Source organism: Schistocerca serialis, chromosome 9 (genome assembly GCF_023864345.2).
Source record: "Schistocerca serialis cubense isolate TAMUIC-IGC-003099 chromosome 9, iqSchSeri2.2, whole genome shotgun sequence".
Taxonomy (NCBI): domain Eukaryota; kingdom Metazoa; phylum Arthropoda; class Insecta; order Orthoptera; family Acrididae; genus Schistocerca; species Schistocerca serialis.
Window position 1 is genome coordinate 352,509,561 of NC_064646.1, and position 18,479 is coordinate 352,528,039.

The following is an 18,479-nucleotide window of genomic DNA, read 5'->3' on the forward strand; positions in this document are numbered from 1 at the left end:
GACAACCAGAGTGCCAGCTGTGAGACGGCCAGGTATTGCGGACACGTTGGTGTACCGTTACGTCTAACGTCTTTGGTACGTGTGAGGCCCACAACAAACTGAGCTTAAGTGACACTGAAAGCAGTTTATAGTAGTTTTTTTAATGGGTGGACAAAAATTTCAGTATGATGAAAGCGGTGGAACGTTTTTCTACTTTTTATTGTCGTTTTTGGCGTTACTTCTCATACCAGGAACTTATTATTGGTGGCCACGTAAACGACGCGAAGGTAATGTTATTGTAAGCATGTTTTGTTTAGTAGTGCGTAACATAAAACGTTCTTCGTCTCTGAATTGACAATGAAGTCATGAATCATTTGACATTCACTTACTACCGCAAATCAATTTGCTGTTGTCATTTCTTTGCGTAAATACCCCGGATGTGATTTAGTGGTGACTGATAATAATTGGTGACTCCAAATGTGGCTCATTTTACATTACGTTACGTCCTTTTGTTGCTCATAGCTTTAATGCAAAGTACTCTTATTCTCGAAAGGCGTGTGAATCCTATTTGAAAATTTTGTGCAGCAGTTTGTGGAGATCGGCCTTGACTAAACACCAATATTTGTTTTAAAGGTTTGCACATACGTCACAGCAATTTCACCCTCTACAGTGCTGTTGTAGTGCCTATGAGGCATCATGTATTATCTGCCCTCAGATATTTTGACACTATTGTAACTCCATGCTTGTGCAAGTCTGATTGACGTTGTATACCCATCATACACAAAATGCACATTGGAATCACAGTCCAAGATACTAAGCTACGAGGGATAGTGGAATTTTTTTAAAAAATCATGAATATATTACCATCAGCCAAAGCAATTTCCTGTTGGATAAAGGCCTCCCATTCCATATTTGGCTGTATGCATCCATGTTGCTCCTTCATGTTTTCTGATGTCGGCTACGCAGTTTTCAGAAGGTTATCGTCTTTGTATATTGGTATGGGCCAGCTACATCCATTCACAGTTACAATCATGCCCACTTCTAGTTCATAGACATAATAGTTTTAAAATGACGGCCGGGTGTATTTGTATTTAGACCCACGCCCTCTTGTCTCCATGCACACTGAGCACGTTTCTGAATTGTTTCACTGGAAGTGTGTTTTTCATTGCCATTATTGCTAAAATGTTCGATATCAGGCATTGGCTTTGGCGTGTGATATCATCAAAATAGCGGACAGTCATCTCATCTCTACATTCAGTATGATGCAACGATAACAAACATGTAGCAGTAATAATGTCGTATAAAACAATATATTCAAAATCACCAAAAAATTAATATTGAAGTAATGGATTACTCTTGTGAGAATCTGTGGTTTTGCTCTTAGTCAAACCTAACAAAAGATTTCCCCACCTCTAACACACCAAACAAATCCAAAAATTAAAAACCCACAAATCCCATACTGCATAAATCCCCCACAAACACCACAAAATTATTTTCATCTTCAGCTAAGTCGTCACCATGGTACCTTCTGTCAAAGAAACACCAGTTTTCACTAAAATACAACTATTGGCATCAATAAATCTGCTTGACCTGTGTTGATAAACAGCTAATGACAAAACGATGGCCGGCCGCGGTGGTCTAGCGGTTCTGGCGCTGCAGTCCGGAACCGCGGGACTGCTGCGGTCGCAGGTTCGAATCCTGCCTCGGGCGTGGGTGTGTGTGATGTCCTTAGGTTAGTTAGGTTTAAGTAGTTCTAAGTTCTAGGGGACTTATGACCTAAGATGTTGAGTCCCATAGTGCTCAGAGCCATTTGAACCATTTTTGAACAAAACGATGACTTCAGTAAAAATAGATAAACATATGAAACTAATCACATGCTGGTTGAAAAATTTGTGCAACCCATACAGGTACAATGAAGTCCATGATACCCACCAAAGATGAATATCTGAAAAATAACAAGTCAGTTAGAAAATATAAAGAATGTAATTGTATCCTTTTACCTACATAGATAACATCTACTCAGTAATGTCAAAAAAAAAAAAGAAGAAAGAAAAAAAAAATTATATATAAAAACAAAGATGAGGTGACTTACTGAACAAAAGCGCTGGCAGGTCGATAGACACACAAACATACACACAAAATTCAAGCTTTCGCAACAAACTGTTGCCTCATCAGGAAAGAGGGAAGGAGAGGGGAAGACGAAAGGAAGTGGGTTTTAAGGGAGAGGGTAAGGAGTCATTCCAATCCCGGGAGCGGAAAGACTTACCTTAGGGGGAAAAAAGGACAGGTATACACTCGTACACACGCACATATCCATCCACACATACAGACACAAGCAGACACACACACACACACACACATATATATATATATATATATATATATATATATATATATATATATATATATATATATATATATATATATATATATACACACACACACACACACACAAGTTTCCTCTATCTGTCACCTATACTTAATTCCTAGAATACACCTCTCTGCAAAAAGAAAACTTATCAGTAACAGAATGTTTGCTAATGCTCATCTTATGGTTATAAAGACACTGACAGACTTATTTAAATGAAGTAAATTATCGATTACCAGGCTAGATTTGTCAAACTATGTTCTGCAGCAGATGGAATCCCAACACTGTCCTCACAGCATCACCATATGAAACCATAACTAGTGCTTGCAGAGCAACCTTTACCATTTTCATTCACTTTTGACTGTGGGGACCATTAATATATCTGTCAAAATAGTATATTTTTTGCAGATAACCAATGCCTTCAAAAAGGAATACAAGCGTCTCAAAAATGAGATCGACAGGAAGTGCAAAATGGCTAAGCAGGGATGGCTAGAGGACAAATGTAAGGATGTAGAGGCCTATATCACTAGGGGTAAGATAGATACCGCCTACAGGAAAATTAAAGAGACCTTTGGAGATAAGAGAACGACTTGTATGAATATCAAGAGCTCAGATGGAAACCCAGTTCTGAGCAAAGAAGGGAAAGCAGAAAGGTGGAAGGAGTATATAGAGGGTCTATACAAGGGCGATGTACTTGAGGACAATATTATGGAAATGGAAGAGGATGTAGATGAAGATGAAATGGGAGATATGATACTGCGTGAAGAGTTTGACAGAGCAATGAAAGACCTGAGTCGAAACAAGGCCCCCGGAGTAGACAATATTCCATTGGAACTACTGACGGCCGTGGGAGAGCCAGTCCTGACAAAACTCTACCATCTGGTGAGCAAGATGTATGAAACAGGCAAAATACCCTCAGACTTCAAGAAGAATATAATAATTCCAATCCCAAAGAAAGCAGGTGTTGACAGATGTGAAAATTACCGAACTATCAGCTTAATAAGTCACAGCTGCAAAATACTAACACGAATTCTTTACAGACGAATGGAAAAACTAGTAGAAGCCAACCTCGGGGAAGATCAGTTTGGATTCCGTAGAAACACTGGAACACGTGAGGCAATACTGACCTTACGACTTATCTTAGAATAAAGATTAAGGAAAGGCAAACCTACGTTTCTAGCATTTGTAGACTTAGAGAAAGCTTTTGACAATGTTGACTGGAATACTCTCTTTCAAATTCTAAAGGTGGCAGGGGTAAAATACAGGGAGCGAAAGGCTATTTACAATTTGTACAGAAACCAGATGGCAGTTATAAGAGTCGAGGGGCATGAAAGGGAAGCAGTGGTTGGGAAGGGAGTAAGACAGGGTTGTAGCCTCTCCCCGATGTTGTTCAATCTGTATATTGAGCAAGCAGTAAAGGAAACAAAAGAAAAATTCGGAGTAGGTATTAAAATTCATGGAGAAGAAATAAAAACTTTGAGGTTCGCTGATGATATTGTAATTCTGTCAGAGACAGCAAAGGACTTGGAAGAGCAGTTGAATGGAATGGACAGTGTCTTGAAAGGAGGATATAAGATGAACATCAACAAAAGCAAAACAAGGATAATGGAATGTAGTCTAATTAAGTCAGGTGATGCTGAGGGAATTAGATTAGGAAATGAGGCACTTAAAGTAGTAAAGGAGTTTTGCTATTTGGGGAGCAAAATAACTGATGATGGTCGAAGTAGAGAGGATATAAAATGTAGGCTGGCAATGGCAAGGAAAGCGTTTCTGAAGAAGAGAAATTTGTTAACATCCAGTATTGATTTAAGTGTCAGGAAGTCATTTCTGAAAGTATTCGTATGGAGTGTAGCCATGTATGGAAGTGAAACATGGACGATAAATAGTTTGGATAAGAAGAGAATAGAAGCTTTCGAAATGTGGTGCTACAGAAGAATGCTAAAGATTAGATGGGTAGATCACATAACTAATGAGGAAGTATTGAATAGGATTGGGGAGAAGAGAAGTTTGTGGCACAACTTGACCAGAAGAAGGGATCGGTTGGTAGGACATGTTCTGAGGCATCAAGGGATCACCAATTTAGTATTGGAGGGCAGCGTGGAGGGTAAAAATCGTAGAGGGAGACCAAGAGATGAATACACTAAGCAGATTCAGAAGGATGTAGGTTGCAGTAGGTACTGGGAGATGAAAAAGCTTGCACAGGATAGAGTAGCATGGAGAGCTGCATCAAACCAGTCTCAGGACTGAAGACCACAACAACAACAACAACCAATGCCTTATGGTACATCAACCGTCACTAGGTTCGTCACATAACTATTACAGCTGAATGTCAGGTATGTGGCGTCTTACTCCACAGATCAACATTCAACAAATAATATTCCTGAAATTGAAATTCGACATCTCAGTGCCACTACTAACAACATACCTGCTGCAAAGTGCTCTCTCTTTCATACTCTACTTTTCAAATATACTGTCCATACATGTTGTGTAATGCATAGATATGGTAAATTTTCCGTTGGAGCTTAGTTTTTACAAATTTGGATATTTGTAGTTTACCAAAAGCATTCTAGGCAGTTTTGCTGTTCTGTTTTTCTTGCTACCCACCCAGCCACCATCTGCTACCCAAAATACAAAAAAATCATGAACTGGTTCTGTGACTTCATTGTTAATTAGTACTCTTTTCATTTTGTTATGTTGGTTGTACATTATATTAATCTTGATGTAATTTGTTTTCAAGTCCACTTTCAAACTCCCTCAATTAAGTTAAAGCTTCATTTGTGATTCGAGATTGTCTGCAGTAGAGATAAAGAGTGCAGTGTCATCAGTAAAATGAAGGTGTTTCAGATATATTCCTGTTTCCTTTTTCGAGTTGTAAGGATTGGAAAACTTTCTCTAGGACTGCTGAAAATAATTTTACTGGCATACACCCCTTGCTTAACCCATTTCAATTTCTGTCCCTAACACCATACCCTGCATTCAGCTGTAAAATGTGTGGCAGAGAGTACTTTCAGCTGTTACTAGGGCTTCTTCCTATTCCATTCATGTATAGAGCTTGGGAAAGATGTTCATTTTCATTAGTCTAATCAGAAAGCATTCCAAGATTTTATGTCAATTATGTTTTAAGGATATTGGACGATAATTTCGTGAATCACTTCTACTGCCCTTCTGGTAGACAGGTTCGTTCTTCCAACTACTTTGTGTGTTTTATTGTTAGAGGAAGCTGCAGTATACTACAGTTAAAAGTGGGTCTAACTCACCGCAAATTTGGTATAGAATCTGACAGATATTCCATAAGACCCTGAAACTTTCTTCAGTTTTAGTGATTTCAGCTATTTCTCAACACCTCTGACACCAATAACAGTATCACTCATTTTTGCAGTGAGTTATAAAGTAACATTTGAAAATGGAGCTCAGCCTTTCTGCTTTTGCTTTGCTATCCTCCCTTGCAATTCCTGTCATGTCCTCAAGTCTATGGACATTAAAATTTTGACACCACTATTGGCCATTATACTGACTAGGACTTAGGCCTATTTGGATTTCCTTAGAGATAATCTTCTGCTATTGTATTCGTTGAAGGCTTGACAGCCAAATGCATTTCATTCAGCATCTCTCTGTCTATAACACTACATTTTGTTTTGTGCATGTTATGCAGTAGTATTTGTTTCTTTAAAAGTTTCATTATAGTGACTGTATGGCATGGAGAGACCCTCCAGTCTTGACTGGTTCTAACAAACAATCTTACATGCAGCTTCACTTTCTATCTTGTTTCATTTGAGTTTCTTATCTACTGTGACAAATACACCACTTCCATTTCCTCTTAGTTTATCCATTCATTGTTAAATTTTCCCTAAAACTCTTACTGCTATGAATTTCATGTTTTAACCAGCTTTTTGTATCTTGGTATTCTGTGATATCCACTGCTTTTTTAGGAACACTACAAACTTTGGCACTTTGTTGTGAATGATTCTGTAGTTAATCACAAGGGTGTTAATGCTCTCAGTTGTTGAGGGGCATTTCTTTGGATCTTACGCTGGTACTTCAGGGTCTTGTTACTTGGACTGGATAGTGTGTCACATGATCTAAAGAAAAAAAAACTCCTATGTGCACCCCTCACACAGCACCTGAATAGCAGGCTTTGGTGTGTAATGCATACCTATCCCTTTAGGGAGGCCCTACAGTTCTTTACCCTATGACTCAACTCTATAATATTGCAATCTAGTCTCATAACTTCATGTCTTTCATTCAGCTCAAAACAAGGAGGCTCTATTAGGTCAGAAACAATGTTGCAGATTATGAGGTTTGTTGGAACACTGCGAGCAATTCTGGTCTTTTCAATCTCCTCTGTCAGTAATTGGAATGATACATGTATGACCTCATAGCTTAGATGACAGCCATCATTTGTTGCACTGTGTGCCACATTTTGCAGTTAGTTAAACCTAGTTCCCATAACAGTTACCAAAACAGCCTCATCAACATGTTGGTGCCATTATTCTCAGGTCAATGGAAGCGTCCGATGCCACCCATCGGCTTTGACCCGTCACGTAAGGCTGTTGTGGTGTGTGACGTTACGACAGCATGGAGTTTTGTTTGTGAGAGTGGTGTGTTTGTAGGTGTCATTTTGATGTGATCGGTGGTGTTCTATGGTGGTGTGTTTGTGTGTTATATGTTAGGTAATGTTTTTGGTTTAGTTTGCTTGTGTGGTGTGTTTATGGGTAGCGTATTGTTGCAGTCAGTGGTTCTCTCTGCTGGTGTGTTTATGGGTAGCGTGTTATGTGGCATATGGGGTTCATTCGCGTGGTAGCATTGCACTTATGTAGTATTGGTGGTGAGTGTGCTTTCAGCGGAATATTTTTCAGTGAGTTAAAGATTTTGGTTTTGTTATGTTGACGTTATTGTAATTTTTTTCTGTTCGTTGTGTGTGAATTTTGGTAAATTGCTTTGTATGGATATGACTGACAAGGTCAACAGTTTTCGGTTTTTGGTGATGATGGGGGACAGTGCGTTGTCTCTAATAAAATTTCTTCAGCTATTTGGCCTGTTGCCTGAAGTCATGAAGTGTTCAGTATGTCGTGAAGAAATGAGGCTTACTAAAGTTCTGGCATCTGGGACCAGGGACAGCTGTATGTAGAGATGTCGTAAGGATAACTTACGGCACTTGATTAGGCGAGGATCCTGGTTCGAGAAGTCTAGGTTAGGCATGCGAGAAATTGTGTTAATGACGTATCATGTTTCTTATAAATCCTCTCACAGTTTCTGTGCGCATGAGGTTGGTGTGAATGAGAGAACAGTGCTTGATTGGTATTCTTATTGTCATGAGGTATGTTCTGAATATATTAAGTACAGGGGTAGGTTTGGTGGGCCTGGTGTTGTTGTGGAGATTGATGAGTCGTAGTTTGGGAAGAGAAAGAATGGGAGGTGTAAGTCTTTGGTTGGTTTATGGGGGGGGGGGGGGTTCAGAACGTGTATTTAGGGTTTTGGATGGCCGGACAAAGAGGGAATTAGTGAGATTGATTGAGCATTTTATTGAAGAGGGTACCACTATAGTCTCAGATGTGTTGGGTCAGCAGGGGTACAATCCTTTAGTAGTGAACAACAGTGTTGAGTTTAAGAATTATGATACGGGGGCCTGTACGAATGTTTTTGTTTGTACGTGAGCGCACGTGCCTGTGTGTGTGTGTGTGTGTGTGTGTGTGTGTGTGTGTGTGTTTCTGTGGTGTTTGACCTTGATGGCTGCGCCAGAGCTTTTTAGTGGTAAGTTGACTTTTTTTTTTAATGGTTTGTGGGGTGTTTGTGAGTTGTTTGGTTGTTTGTATTGGTGATTTGCTTTGCTGTTTACTTGTATGACTTTAGAGAAGTATTTGATTGCACGGTGTGGATATGGCTGTGGCTGGTTTTGTATCATTAGTTGCTGTTGACCTATGTAGGTCGAGGGAAGTGTTCGATTCCAATTTTGATTTTCTAGGTGTTTTTTTTTTTTGTGGGATTGAGTGTGGTGGTGGTGAAATTTTTGAGATTTATAGTGTAGTATCGGTTGTTTCTGTTTACCTATATAGATCAAGGGAAGTGATTGATTCCAGTGGATTTTGTGTGTAGTGGAATTTGGGAAGGTTGTGGGGTCTTGTTATTTTAGTGTTTTTTGTCATTTGGTGTAGTGGTGTGTGTTTATATTTAGTTTGACCCCATCCAAAACCCTCAATTTCCCCTGCTTGTCCTGTTAGTTTCATTATATTTTTGGAGGAATATCTGTTTGGTGGTTTTTCGATCTATTTTCGTGTTTGTTGTCATGTTTACGTGATGACATCGTAGGAGCGGTATGGGAATTGTTGTTAATGATCGTTTCTGCCATATTGGTGATGTCATTGGTCAAAGTAGAGGGGTGCAATCGGACGCTTCCGCTATCCCTTATTCTCAGTGTGTTTGAGCTGCCAATACGTAATAGATCCATCCCCTTTTGCATTTGCCTCTGCTTTGACACTGGACACAGCATGTTTCCCAACAACTGAAGTGAATCTCACTTGATCAACTTCAGTTTCAGTGGAAGACGGTAGCTTGAGCTTTTTGGTAAGGGGTATACATATAACAGACTTGAGCTGTACTTGGTCCCCATCTCCCCTCTACATGATACCTTGCCTTACCATTGCCACGCCACCCAAGTAGGGTGTCCATTTCATTTTCATTGAAAAAGGGGACATTTAAAATAAATTAGAGAGAAACCTGGGACAATGAAGGAAAAAACGGAACATAAATATTGTATTGACTAAATTTAATACACATACAAGTTTGCCTTTACAACGTGCACTCAGATCATCCCAAATCACTTTTTACAATTATTCTGCCACACTATCACCATACTTTTCACTTTTATGTACTTTATCAAGAAGTGCATTTTCGTTTGAAATTGTATCATAAAAGTCAGTAAACGATACACCATTAAAGTGTGTTTTGACAATGAGCAAGGCCCTCACTGTTCTAACTTTCATTCTCTTTTTTTCATCTGACCACAAAGAGTTCACTAAAGAAAACACACTTTCCACAGCAGCATTTGACCCAGGAATTGCCAGACAAAACTCCACCAAATGAATAATGTTTCTCATGTTAATGTTATTACTTTTGAAATAAGCAAATATTTTACACCACATTGCACTAACACTTTCTTTGTCTCCTTCACTTTTTATGTAGTTCTGTGCACCACATGAAAATTCATCGAACACTTCGTCTTCATCAACAGGAAAATTTGGTACAGTATTTTTAACAAAAACACAACAGTTCTGAACATCCTTCTACTGTAGCTGCTCCTTTTCAGTATTAACGCTGTCAAATGCTTTAAAAGGTGTGAGAAATTGTAAACACCATTCTTTAATATACTCGATGCAAGAGTCATAGAAGATGTCAGCATAAATATGAAATTGTTCTACAGTAACGTCACCCTCTCCTTCCAGCCTTCTTAGAGTCTCATGTACAAAGGATGTGAGAAATCTTTCAGATTTTCTACATTGTAATTTGCCCAATAATTTGTTTATTTTTTGATAAACTTCCACTATTGTGATTTCTTGTTTCTCAATACATTTAATTGTTGTGGAGAAAGGTTTTAGCTGACTAACAAGAAAATGTAGAACAACAATAGACACAGGGTTATTAAAGAATTGTTTAAGGATAAAAGGACACTTATCAAGGGAAATGAAATTGATTTCAAAGCAGGAAATAACTCTACAATTCTTTCCAATGCTGGTAGCAGAAATAGCCACCTTGTCTTGCTGTGCCCAAGTACAGTTTTGTATTCAGTTACAGTAAACTTACAGAATGACTTCAGAGATTCAACCTTTACTGTATATATTCGGAAATGCTGGTAGATTTTGTTTACAATTAATTGGCAGTCGATGGGCAGGCAATCTGAGCCAGTTTGTAAGGATTTGTGCACCACATGTGCTGGACAGCCAACACCTACTACATTATTCACTGTGTTCTGTTGCAGTTTATAGAACAAATTGTTTTTCCCCTTTCCTCTGCTTACCACCAAAATTGGTGTTTGTGTTGTCTGCAGAAACTGCAATCACCATTCCCTCAAGATCATACTTTTTTAAAACCTCCAGCACATAATTCTGAAGTAAATCTGAAGTTTCTCCAGCTAAATTAACCAATTCGAGCACTTTCACCGTGATGCCATTTTCAGGGTGAAAATACCCGATAAAAGAGGAACCAACTTCAAATCCAGATGATTCGATGTATCAATCATTACAGAAATGACTCAAGCACTTTTCAGTTCATTTAAAACCTGCTGAGGTTCATACGGTGCAATAACATTTGAAATGATTGCATTACATTTTGTGTGTTCACATGTGAATTTAGGATTGAAAAGTTTTTTAACAACTGCCGTAGTACAGTCCATTGACTTAAAGCTATGGTTATGCATTGCACTGTGGTATGGAAACGTAGCTTCTTGTGCTGCCAACTGGCTATCCATTTCTGTTACTGATTTTAAGTTCACATAGTAGTCACTTACACATTTATTTGCTCTTTTTGTTTGATCACTCATGCGATGTTTCTTCGTCTTAATGTGATTCACAATGTCAGACCTTCCACCATGACCAATAGCAAATTTTGATCTGCACAATGCACATTCTACAGTTTCTCTACTACCAGTGATAAAAGGAAACTCGCTTTTTATATTGCTGTTAAAATTACACTTTCGCTTTGGCATAATGAAACAGTGATTACACAGTGCAAAACATTAACAGTGTGGTGACGAAAGCCAGAGAGCAAGTATCAGTGGTATAGAGTATCTCTGGACCGAAAGGACACATTCAGTGGATTGATTTAGAAGAGAACAATCTTCGTTGTTATTCGTAACCTATAGTGCGTTTAAAATTACTTGCGATTTTTGACAGTTCGGTACATGTTTGGGTCCAAATGGCTCTGAGTGCTATGGGACTTATACATGTTTGGAGTATGCTGAAAGTCATCACACACTTCCTAGCGTAAATAATTGCGCAGTTAATAGCAAGTCAAACGACCAGTAGCGTAAAATACTCTAGCCAAGCGGAATCATAAAAAAACGGGACATATGAGCGTCCCCAAAAAAACTTTCGGGACAGCGGGACATTTTGGTAACAAACAGGACTGTCCCTGGAAAAACGGGACGAATGGACACCCTACACCCAAGTCAAGTGTGCAAGTAATGATAGACACAGTACTTCATGTAGAAGAGACAGAATCCACCAGAGAGGATAGTACGTGAGGTACCTGTGGTACCTCTGCTACTTGACTCTCAGTAGTCCTCCCAGCACACCAATTCACAATTGCTTGATGGTAGTCAGGATGATTTTGAGCTGCTTACAAACGCCAACTATCTCTACCTGTGTTTGAGAACAGCATTCACAGTAGGCGGCATTGTGGTTAGTGCAATGTTTTACAGGAGACTGTCCTCGATTTAGCAAATAAAAATACAAATTTATTAACGTGTGGTGTACTGTCACAGGAATGTAACGTGCATTGCAGGCTGTTGGGCTCTTTAACTGGAGGAGAAGTCCATGCATCAGGGAAGTTTGTCCAATATGGAGGCATGTTAATAACACTTCATTCCATCTCTGTGACTGGAAGGATATGTCCCACAGTTAGATTGTTCATTTCACTAACCATAGTTTATCTGTCGCTTCCACTGACACTTTCTGTCTGTGATGCAGGATCCATTTTTTTGTTAGGAAAGGTTGTAAAGGGGCATTATGTTAAATAACTATGAAAACTGCACAAGTGTCCTTGGCTGCTGCATATGCCTGAATTGCCACATGTCCTACCACCCAGCGGAATGCTACCTCATAGAGGATGTGCTGGGATTGCTCTCTCTTCTTGATATGTACATTGCATAGTTTGCAGTGGAATCATATAAAAAGGGAAATTTCATATCTCAAAAATGTCTCATCTGTTCTACAGCCATCAAGTCTACCTGTACCATTACACTGCATAAAGTGAATTCATTTGCTAATCATACATTGAGGACACAGTCAGGTTAAACTACAGTGTAACTTAGACCCAGCATTGTAGTTTGAGACGCTGATTTAAATTATTATGAAAAATATTTTTAAAATGTAATCTGGAGATCTCACTATCTTGTGTCTGTTGATTGTGAAATAATACTGGGCCTGGATAGCAGCCACGGTGGATGATGAATCCAACCCTGGGTGGGAAACAACTGATTCTTTATCCACACCTAGATCTGTGTGCTCTGCTTTCACATTGATTTCAAACGACTGTCACTTGTAGATAATTTGTTGAAGCCAATTCCAAGGACAGCTGCACATGCTGGCAGAACACTGGTAGTGTCTGCGGGTCAACCAGAAACAATAAGTGTGGCCCCTGAGGAGTTCCCATGGGTTGGATGGTTAGGACTCATCAGCCTCTTGCAGATACTAGGCCTGGAGCTGGTTATTCAGACACTTGTGTCTGGCCTAATCTCCTCATTGTGTAGGGCTCATAAGATCCTTAAACCTGAAGGTCCTGCTTATCCAAGTGTGTGGCTTTTGTTATAGAAGTGGAGTCAGTACATTCAGTCAGCTCCCCTGATCTGTGGCCAAGACACATTAAAGTGTTCAGCACTTTGAGATACTGTGCTTTCGTGTCTGTCTAGTCTGGTAGTTCCAAGGGCTTTTCTGGAAAACTAGGCCCAGAAGCTGCACCAAATCTCTGACACATGGAATGATCATGGTGGTGAACTACATAGTGCCGTGAATGGATGAAATCTAAGCACATTGTTTTATATGTCAAGAACTTAAAATTTTTATACACTGAAGAGCCAAAGAAACTGGTACACCTGCCTAATATTGTTATAGGTCCCATGAGCTTGCAAAAGTGCTGCAACACGGCATGGTATGGACTCGACTAATGTCTGAAATAGTGCTTGAGGGTGTTGACACTATGAATCCTGCAGTGCTGTCCATAAATCTGTAAGAGTACGAGGGGGTGGAGATCTCTTCTGAACAGCACATCACAAAACATTCCAGGTATGCTCAATAATAGTCATGTCTGGGGAGTTTGGTGGCCAGCGGAACTGTTTTAAACTCAGGAGAATGCTCCTGGAGCCACTCTGTAGCAATTATGGACATGCGGGGTGTCGCATTGCCCAACTGGAATTGCCCAAGTCCATTGGAATACACAATGCACATGAATGGATGCTGGTAATCAGACATGATGCTTACATATGTGTCACCTACCGGAGTTGTATCTAGACATATCAGGACTCTCATATCATTCCAACTGCACACATCCCACACCATTACAGAGCCTCCACCAGCTTGAAAAGTCCCTTGCTGACATGCAGGGTCCAAGCATTCATAAGGTTGTCTCCATACCCGTAAATGTCCATCTTCTCACTACAATTTGAAACAAGACATCCAGTCATCAAGAGTCCAATGTCGGTGTTGACGTGCTCAGACGAGGTGTAAAGCTTTGTGTCATACCGTCATCAAGGATACACGAGTGGACCTTCGGTTCTGGAAGCCCCTTATCGATGATGTTTCATTGAATGCTTGGCACATTGGCACTTGTTGGTGGTCCAGCACTGAGATCTGCACCAATTTGCAGGAGGATTGCACTTATCTTCAGTCATCGTTGGTCCTGCTCTTGCAGGATCTCTTCCCCACCGCAGCAATGTCGAAGATTTTTATGTTTTACTGGATTCCTGATATTCATGGTACACTCGTGAAATGGCCGTACGGGAAAACCTCACTTCATTGCTACATTGGAGATGCTGTGTCCCATTGCTCATGTGCTAACTATAACACCATGTTAAAACTCACTTATATCTTGATAATTTGCCATTGTAGTAGCAGTAACCGATCTAAGAACTGTGCCAAACACTTGTCTTATACAGGCATTGCTGACTGCAATGCCATATTCTGCCTGTTTACATGTCTCTGTATTTGAATATGCATGCCTATACCAGTTTCTGTGGTTCATGTAGTCCACTCCTCCAGTCTCTTTAGTATAAGTTGCAGCTGACATCTTGCTGTTGCTGGGTTGGGGAAAAAGCCAAGTATAGAAAAATTCCACAAATAATGACATAGCTGTTGTTATTAGCAATACAGAAGAGGATAACTGTCAGCGTGTTACCTTGTGGAACAAATCAGTCTCAGATAAAAATTCCTCTGCTCTGTATCTGAAGGAACACTGTGACAGTAAGAACGGAAGAAAGGTTAGTATCATTCCCCAGAAGTCCCACAAATGGAACTATCCAAATATTTTATGCACCCAAGTGTGAGGCACGCAAGTCTCCCCACCAACGGCAAGGTCCGTGTTTCATGCGGGGGGCCGTTTAATGACATAAATAAATATCATAATATGTAAATTTACTTTTGGTGATGGGCCCACATCATCAGTATTGTAGGCCTGCTGCAGATAGAAAAAGGTTCCTGTGAAGAGTTGCCTGCATAGCCAGACTACAACAATTTGAGTAGCCGTGTTTTTTGAAATGATCCTTTCCATATGGATTACAGACGGCTTGATGCCAAATGAGTATTTCTGCAGAGCACAGATTGCATGTAAATGCAGGAACTCTGTCAATGTTTCCAGAATGAGTTTTTCACTCTGCAGTGGAGTGTGCACTGATATGAAACTTCCTGGCAGATTAAAACTGTGTGCTGGACCAAGACTCAAACTCAGGAACTTTACCTTTTGCATGTAAGTGCTCTAGCAACTGTTATCAGTTAGTAAAGCACTCGAAGGCGAAGGTCCCAAGTTTAAATCTTGGTCATTGTCAGTGTTTGCTTGAGGCATAGAAAAGATTGCATGGATTGTTGAGTAATGGTTCATAAGCAATGCATGAATTACATGTGCAGTGCATCCCACTTCCTGAATGGGTAGCTCAAATTAATATGATGGTATCCTTGTGGGAGGGATGTGTAAATACAAATGAAAGTGAACCACAGTATATTTGCCCCATCACTGATATGCAAGCAGTACAGGGACCTGAAATACATTCAAATCAGACATTAAGTTGGATTTTTTAAAAAAAGGGGGTTGGGGGGAGGGGATAGGCTGAAAATTGGCAGAAACATTCAGTACAGTGCTCAGATCAAATTCCCAAAAAATGCACTTTGGGGAAAATCCACCATATTGGACTTGTCGAGTTATAACCATAGTAAGCGAAACAAGCCTCCAACTGGGTTCCTTTTAGTGCCAAATTAATGGGTTTAAGCACCACTATCATCTAAAAAGATAAAACAGCTTACTGTAGTGCAGTTTTGTTGTTGTACTCAACTAGTGTTGAAAAAATAATTGATCTAAAAATTTGCAGCTTTTGATCATACATTGCTGATTTTTTTAAAAAAAATATGGTAATGTTGTAACATACAATAAAAACAAAATTCAGTTTAAATAATTTTCATAAAATGGGAAAAAACAGCGACAATAATACATTGTTTTTCATGAAAGTGGGCAGAATTGTTGTATGCTTGAAAGGTTCACTTACCCACCACCAACTAATTACAGGAATACGGTATATGGAAAAAAAACTAACATTACAGTTTCTTTTATAAAAATGAAAAAAATTATGTACAGGTCTTTTTACATTTTGTGGTTATTTATCTAAACGCATCAGTCACAGTCTTGATGTCGTCTCGGTTTCAATGGCTGCTTCACTACCCGAGCCATCTGAATCCATCCCTCCACCACCAGCTTTTCTGGACTGCACAGATGGGAGTTATCCATACAATGCATTCTTCGCTCCCGTAATTATCCCGGTCTCAGCCTATGGTAACGTACTGTGCCCACCCAACAGTTTCCAGCCGGCCAGAGTGGCCGAGCGGTTCTAGGCGCATCAGTCTGGATCCGTGCGACCGTTACGGTCGCAGGTTCGAATCCTGCCTCGGGCATGGATATGTGTGATGTTCTTAGGTTAGTTAGGTTTAAGTAGTTCTAAGTTCTAGGGGACTGATGACCTCAGATGTTAAGTCCCACAGTGCTCAGAGCCAACAGTTTCCATCCCCTCTGTCCCATCATCTCCTCCTCATTCTCATCTCCCACCCTGTTTATTTGCGGCCCTCTGCCAACGCATCCGCCTGTCTTTCCCTGCTCCTCACATTTTATTCCTTTTTTTCCCACCTCCCTGCCCCACAACCTCCTGACTCTGCACCTGTTGGCAGTCTAGTCCCTGCACATTCCACCAGACGGCATTTGTCTCTCTTCCCACACGTACACTACTATCCCTTAGCCTTCCCTGACCCCTCCAGATGGCTGCTTGCATCCCACTTGATAGTAGCATTCTGGCCCGAGATGCTGAAGTTGGCAGTCATGTGTGCTTGCTGGTGTGTGTGCATGGTGTTTGTCTCTCTTTTACTGATGAAGGCTGTGGCTGAAAGCTTTACGTAAGTCCTGTCTGCAACTTGACATGTCTTCTTTACAGTAAGTAGCAATCTGTATTTTCCTACATAGTTGATATTCCTACCTGGAGTTTCCATTACCTGATTCTGGCTTTTATTTAAAATTGACTTGCTGACTTCTAGTATAAGTCACAATACCAACATGGACAAACATTATATATGGATATTATTATTATTACTATATTGAAGCAGGAGGATTGTGTAATGATGTAAATGTAGGTACGTTGTTATTCTATGTATTGCAGATCTTGGCTATAATTATGTGTGCTGTCATGTTAGTTGCTGCATCTAGCATTTTTGGTCCCACCTTTTGCAGTTCTGAAGATGGCAATGGGGAACTGCCAAAACTGGTAATCTGTATGAAGAAATGATTTTAGCGATCTTGACAGTTAAGAAAAGAAAATATTCAGTGTTCATACTGCTACACCCAACACTGACAATGTCAGAAGTGTATACAAGTAAAAGTTTTGGTGTACATGTAGTTGACTGCTGCAAAATTCAAAACCTAATGCAAGGAACAAAAGACTGGAAGTATGAAAACAGTGGAACATTTTAAGAAAATATTACCGTTAGTCAACAAACATTGAATAGGTTTGGAGATTGTAAGAGTGAATAGGTACATTAGGCTCTTGTATAAAAAAGAAATTCACAAGAAAATCAAGGCAGCATAAGAAATCAATCATTGGTAATTTTAGCCTCAGACATGTCTGTGAAGTGAGCTGTAATGAAGATCCATAACATAATGTTGTCTCATTCTAACTTCCCTGCACCTAACATACCCCATATATTCACCTCTCCCACCCCCTGCTCGCTAGCACCATCTTCACTCTTCCTAGACTCCTAACATCAAGAATAAGTGTCCAACAAAAACCAGTAAAAAGCCATCCTATTGTCTCCTCCACCCAGTAAGACCTCAACGGCTACACTTTACTGTGAGCCATCCACACACAACTCTTGCTCATGATATAGTGCAAGTATTGGCAATGCCTGTGCTTGTATAATTGGTGGTAGCTGATTGGAGACAGGTATTTGTGAAGCGAATAACAAGCTGTAACCGGAAAATATGAAGTACTTGCGTTATTTCTGCACATTTATTTTTGGCCCTATATTGACCTCGTGTGGTGTTGTTGTTGTTGTGGTGGTGGTCTTCAGTCCACAACTGTTCTGATACAGCTCTCCAGGCTACTCTATCCTGTGCAAACCTCTTCATCTCCGAATAACAACTGCAACCTACATCCTTCTGAATCTGCTTAGTGTATTCATCTCTTGATATCCCTCTATGATTTTTACCCTCCACACTTCCCTCCAATACGTGATGCTTCAGAGTGTGTCCTACCAACTGATCCCTTCTTGTAGTCAAGTTTTACTACAAATTCCTCTTCTCCTCAATTCTATTCAGTACCTCCTCATTAGTCACGTGATCTACCCATCTAATCTTCAGCATTATTCTGTAGCACCACATTTCGAAACCCACTATTCTCTTCTTGTCTAAACTATTTAATGTCCATACATGGCTACACTCCATACAAATACTTTAAGAAAAGACTTCCTGACACGTAAATCAATATTCGATGTTAACAGATTTCTCTTCTTCAGAAATGCTTCCCTTGCCCTAGCCAGTAACACTTTATATCCTCTCTACTTCAATCAACGTAAGTTATTTTGCTCCCCAAATAGCAAAACTCGTTTACTACTTTTAAGTTGCTAATTTCCTTATCTAATTCCATCAGCATCACCTGATTTAATTCGACTACATTGCATTA

The 18,479-nt window shown here is 39.8% G+C and overlaps 1 protein-coding gene across 1 annotated transcript in view; it reads left to right on the plus strand.

Moving 5' to 3' along the window:
• The first annotated feature begins 51 nt into the window (after nt 1-51).
• LOC126419263 (translocation protein SEC63 homolog) overlaps nt 52-18,479 on the plus strand; it is a 172,494-nt gene continuing 154,066 nt past the window's right edge. The window contains exon 1 of the mRNA XM_050086421.1: nt 52-266. Within this exon, the coding sequence (XP_049942378.1) occupies nt 143-266 (124 nt within the window). The 5' untranslated portion in view covers nt 52-142. The remainder of the gene's footprint in view (nt 267-18,479) is intronic.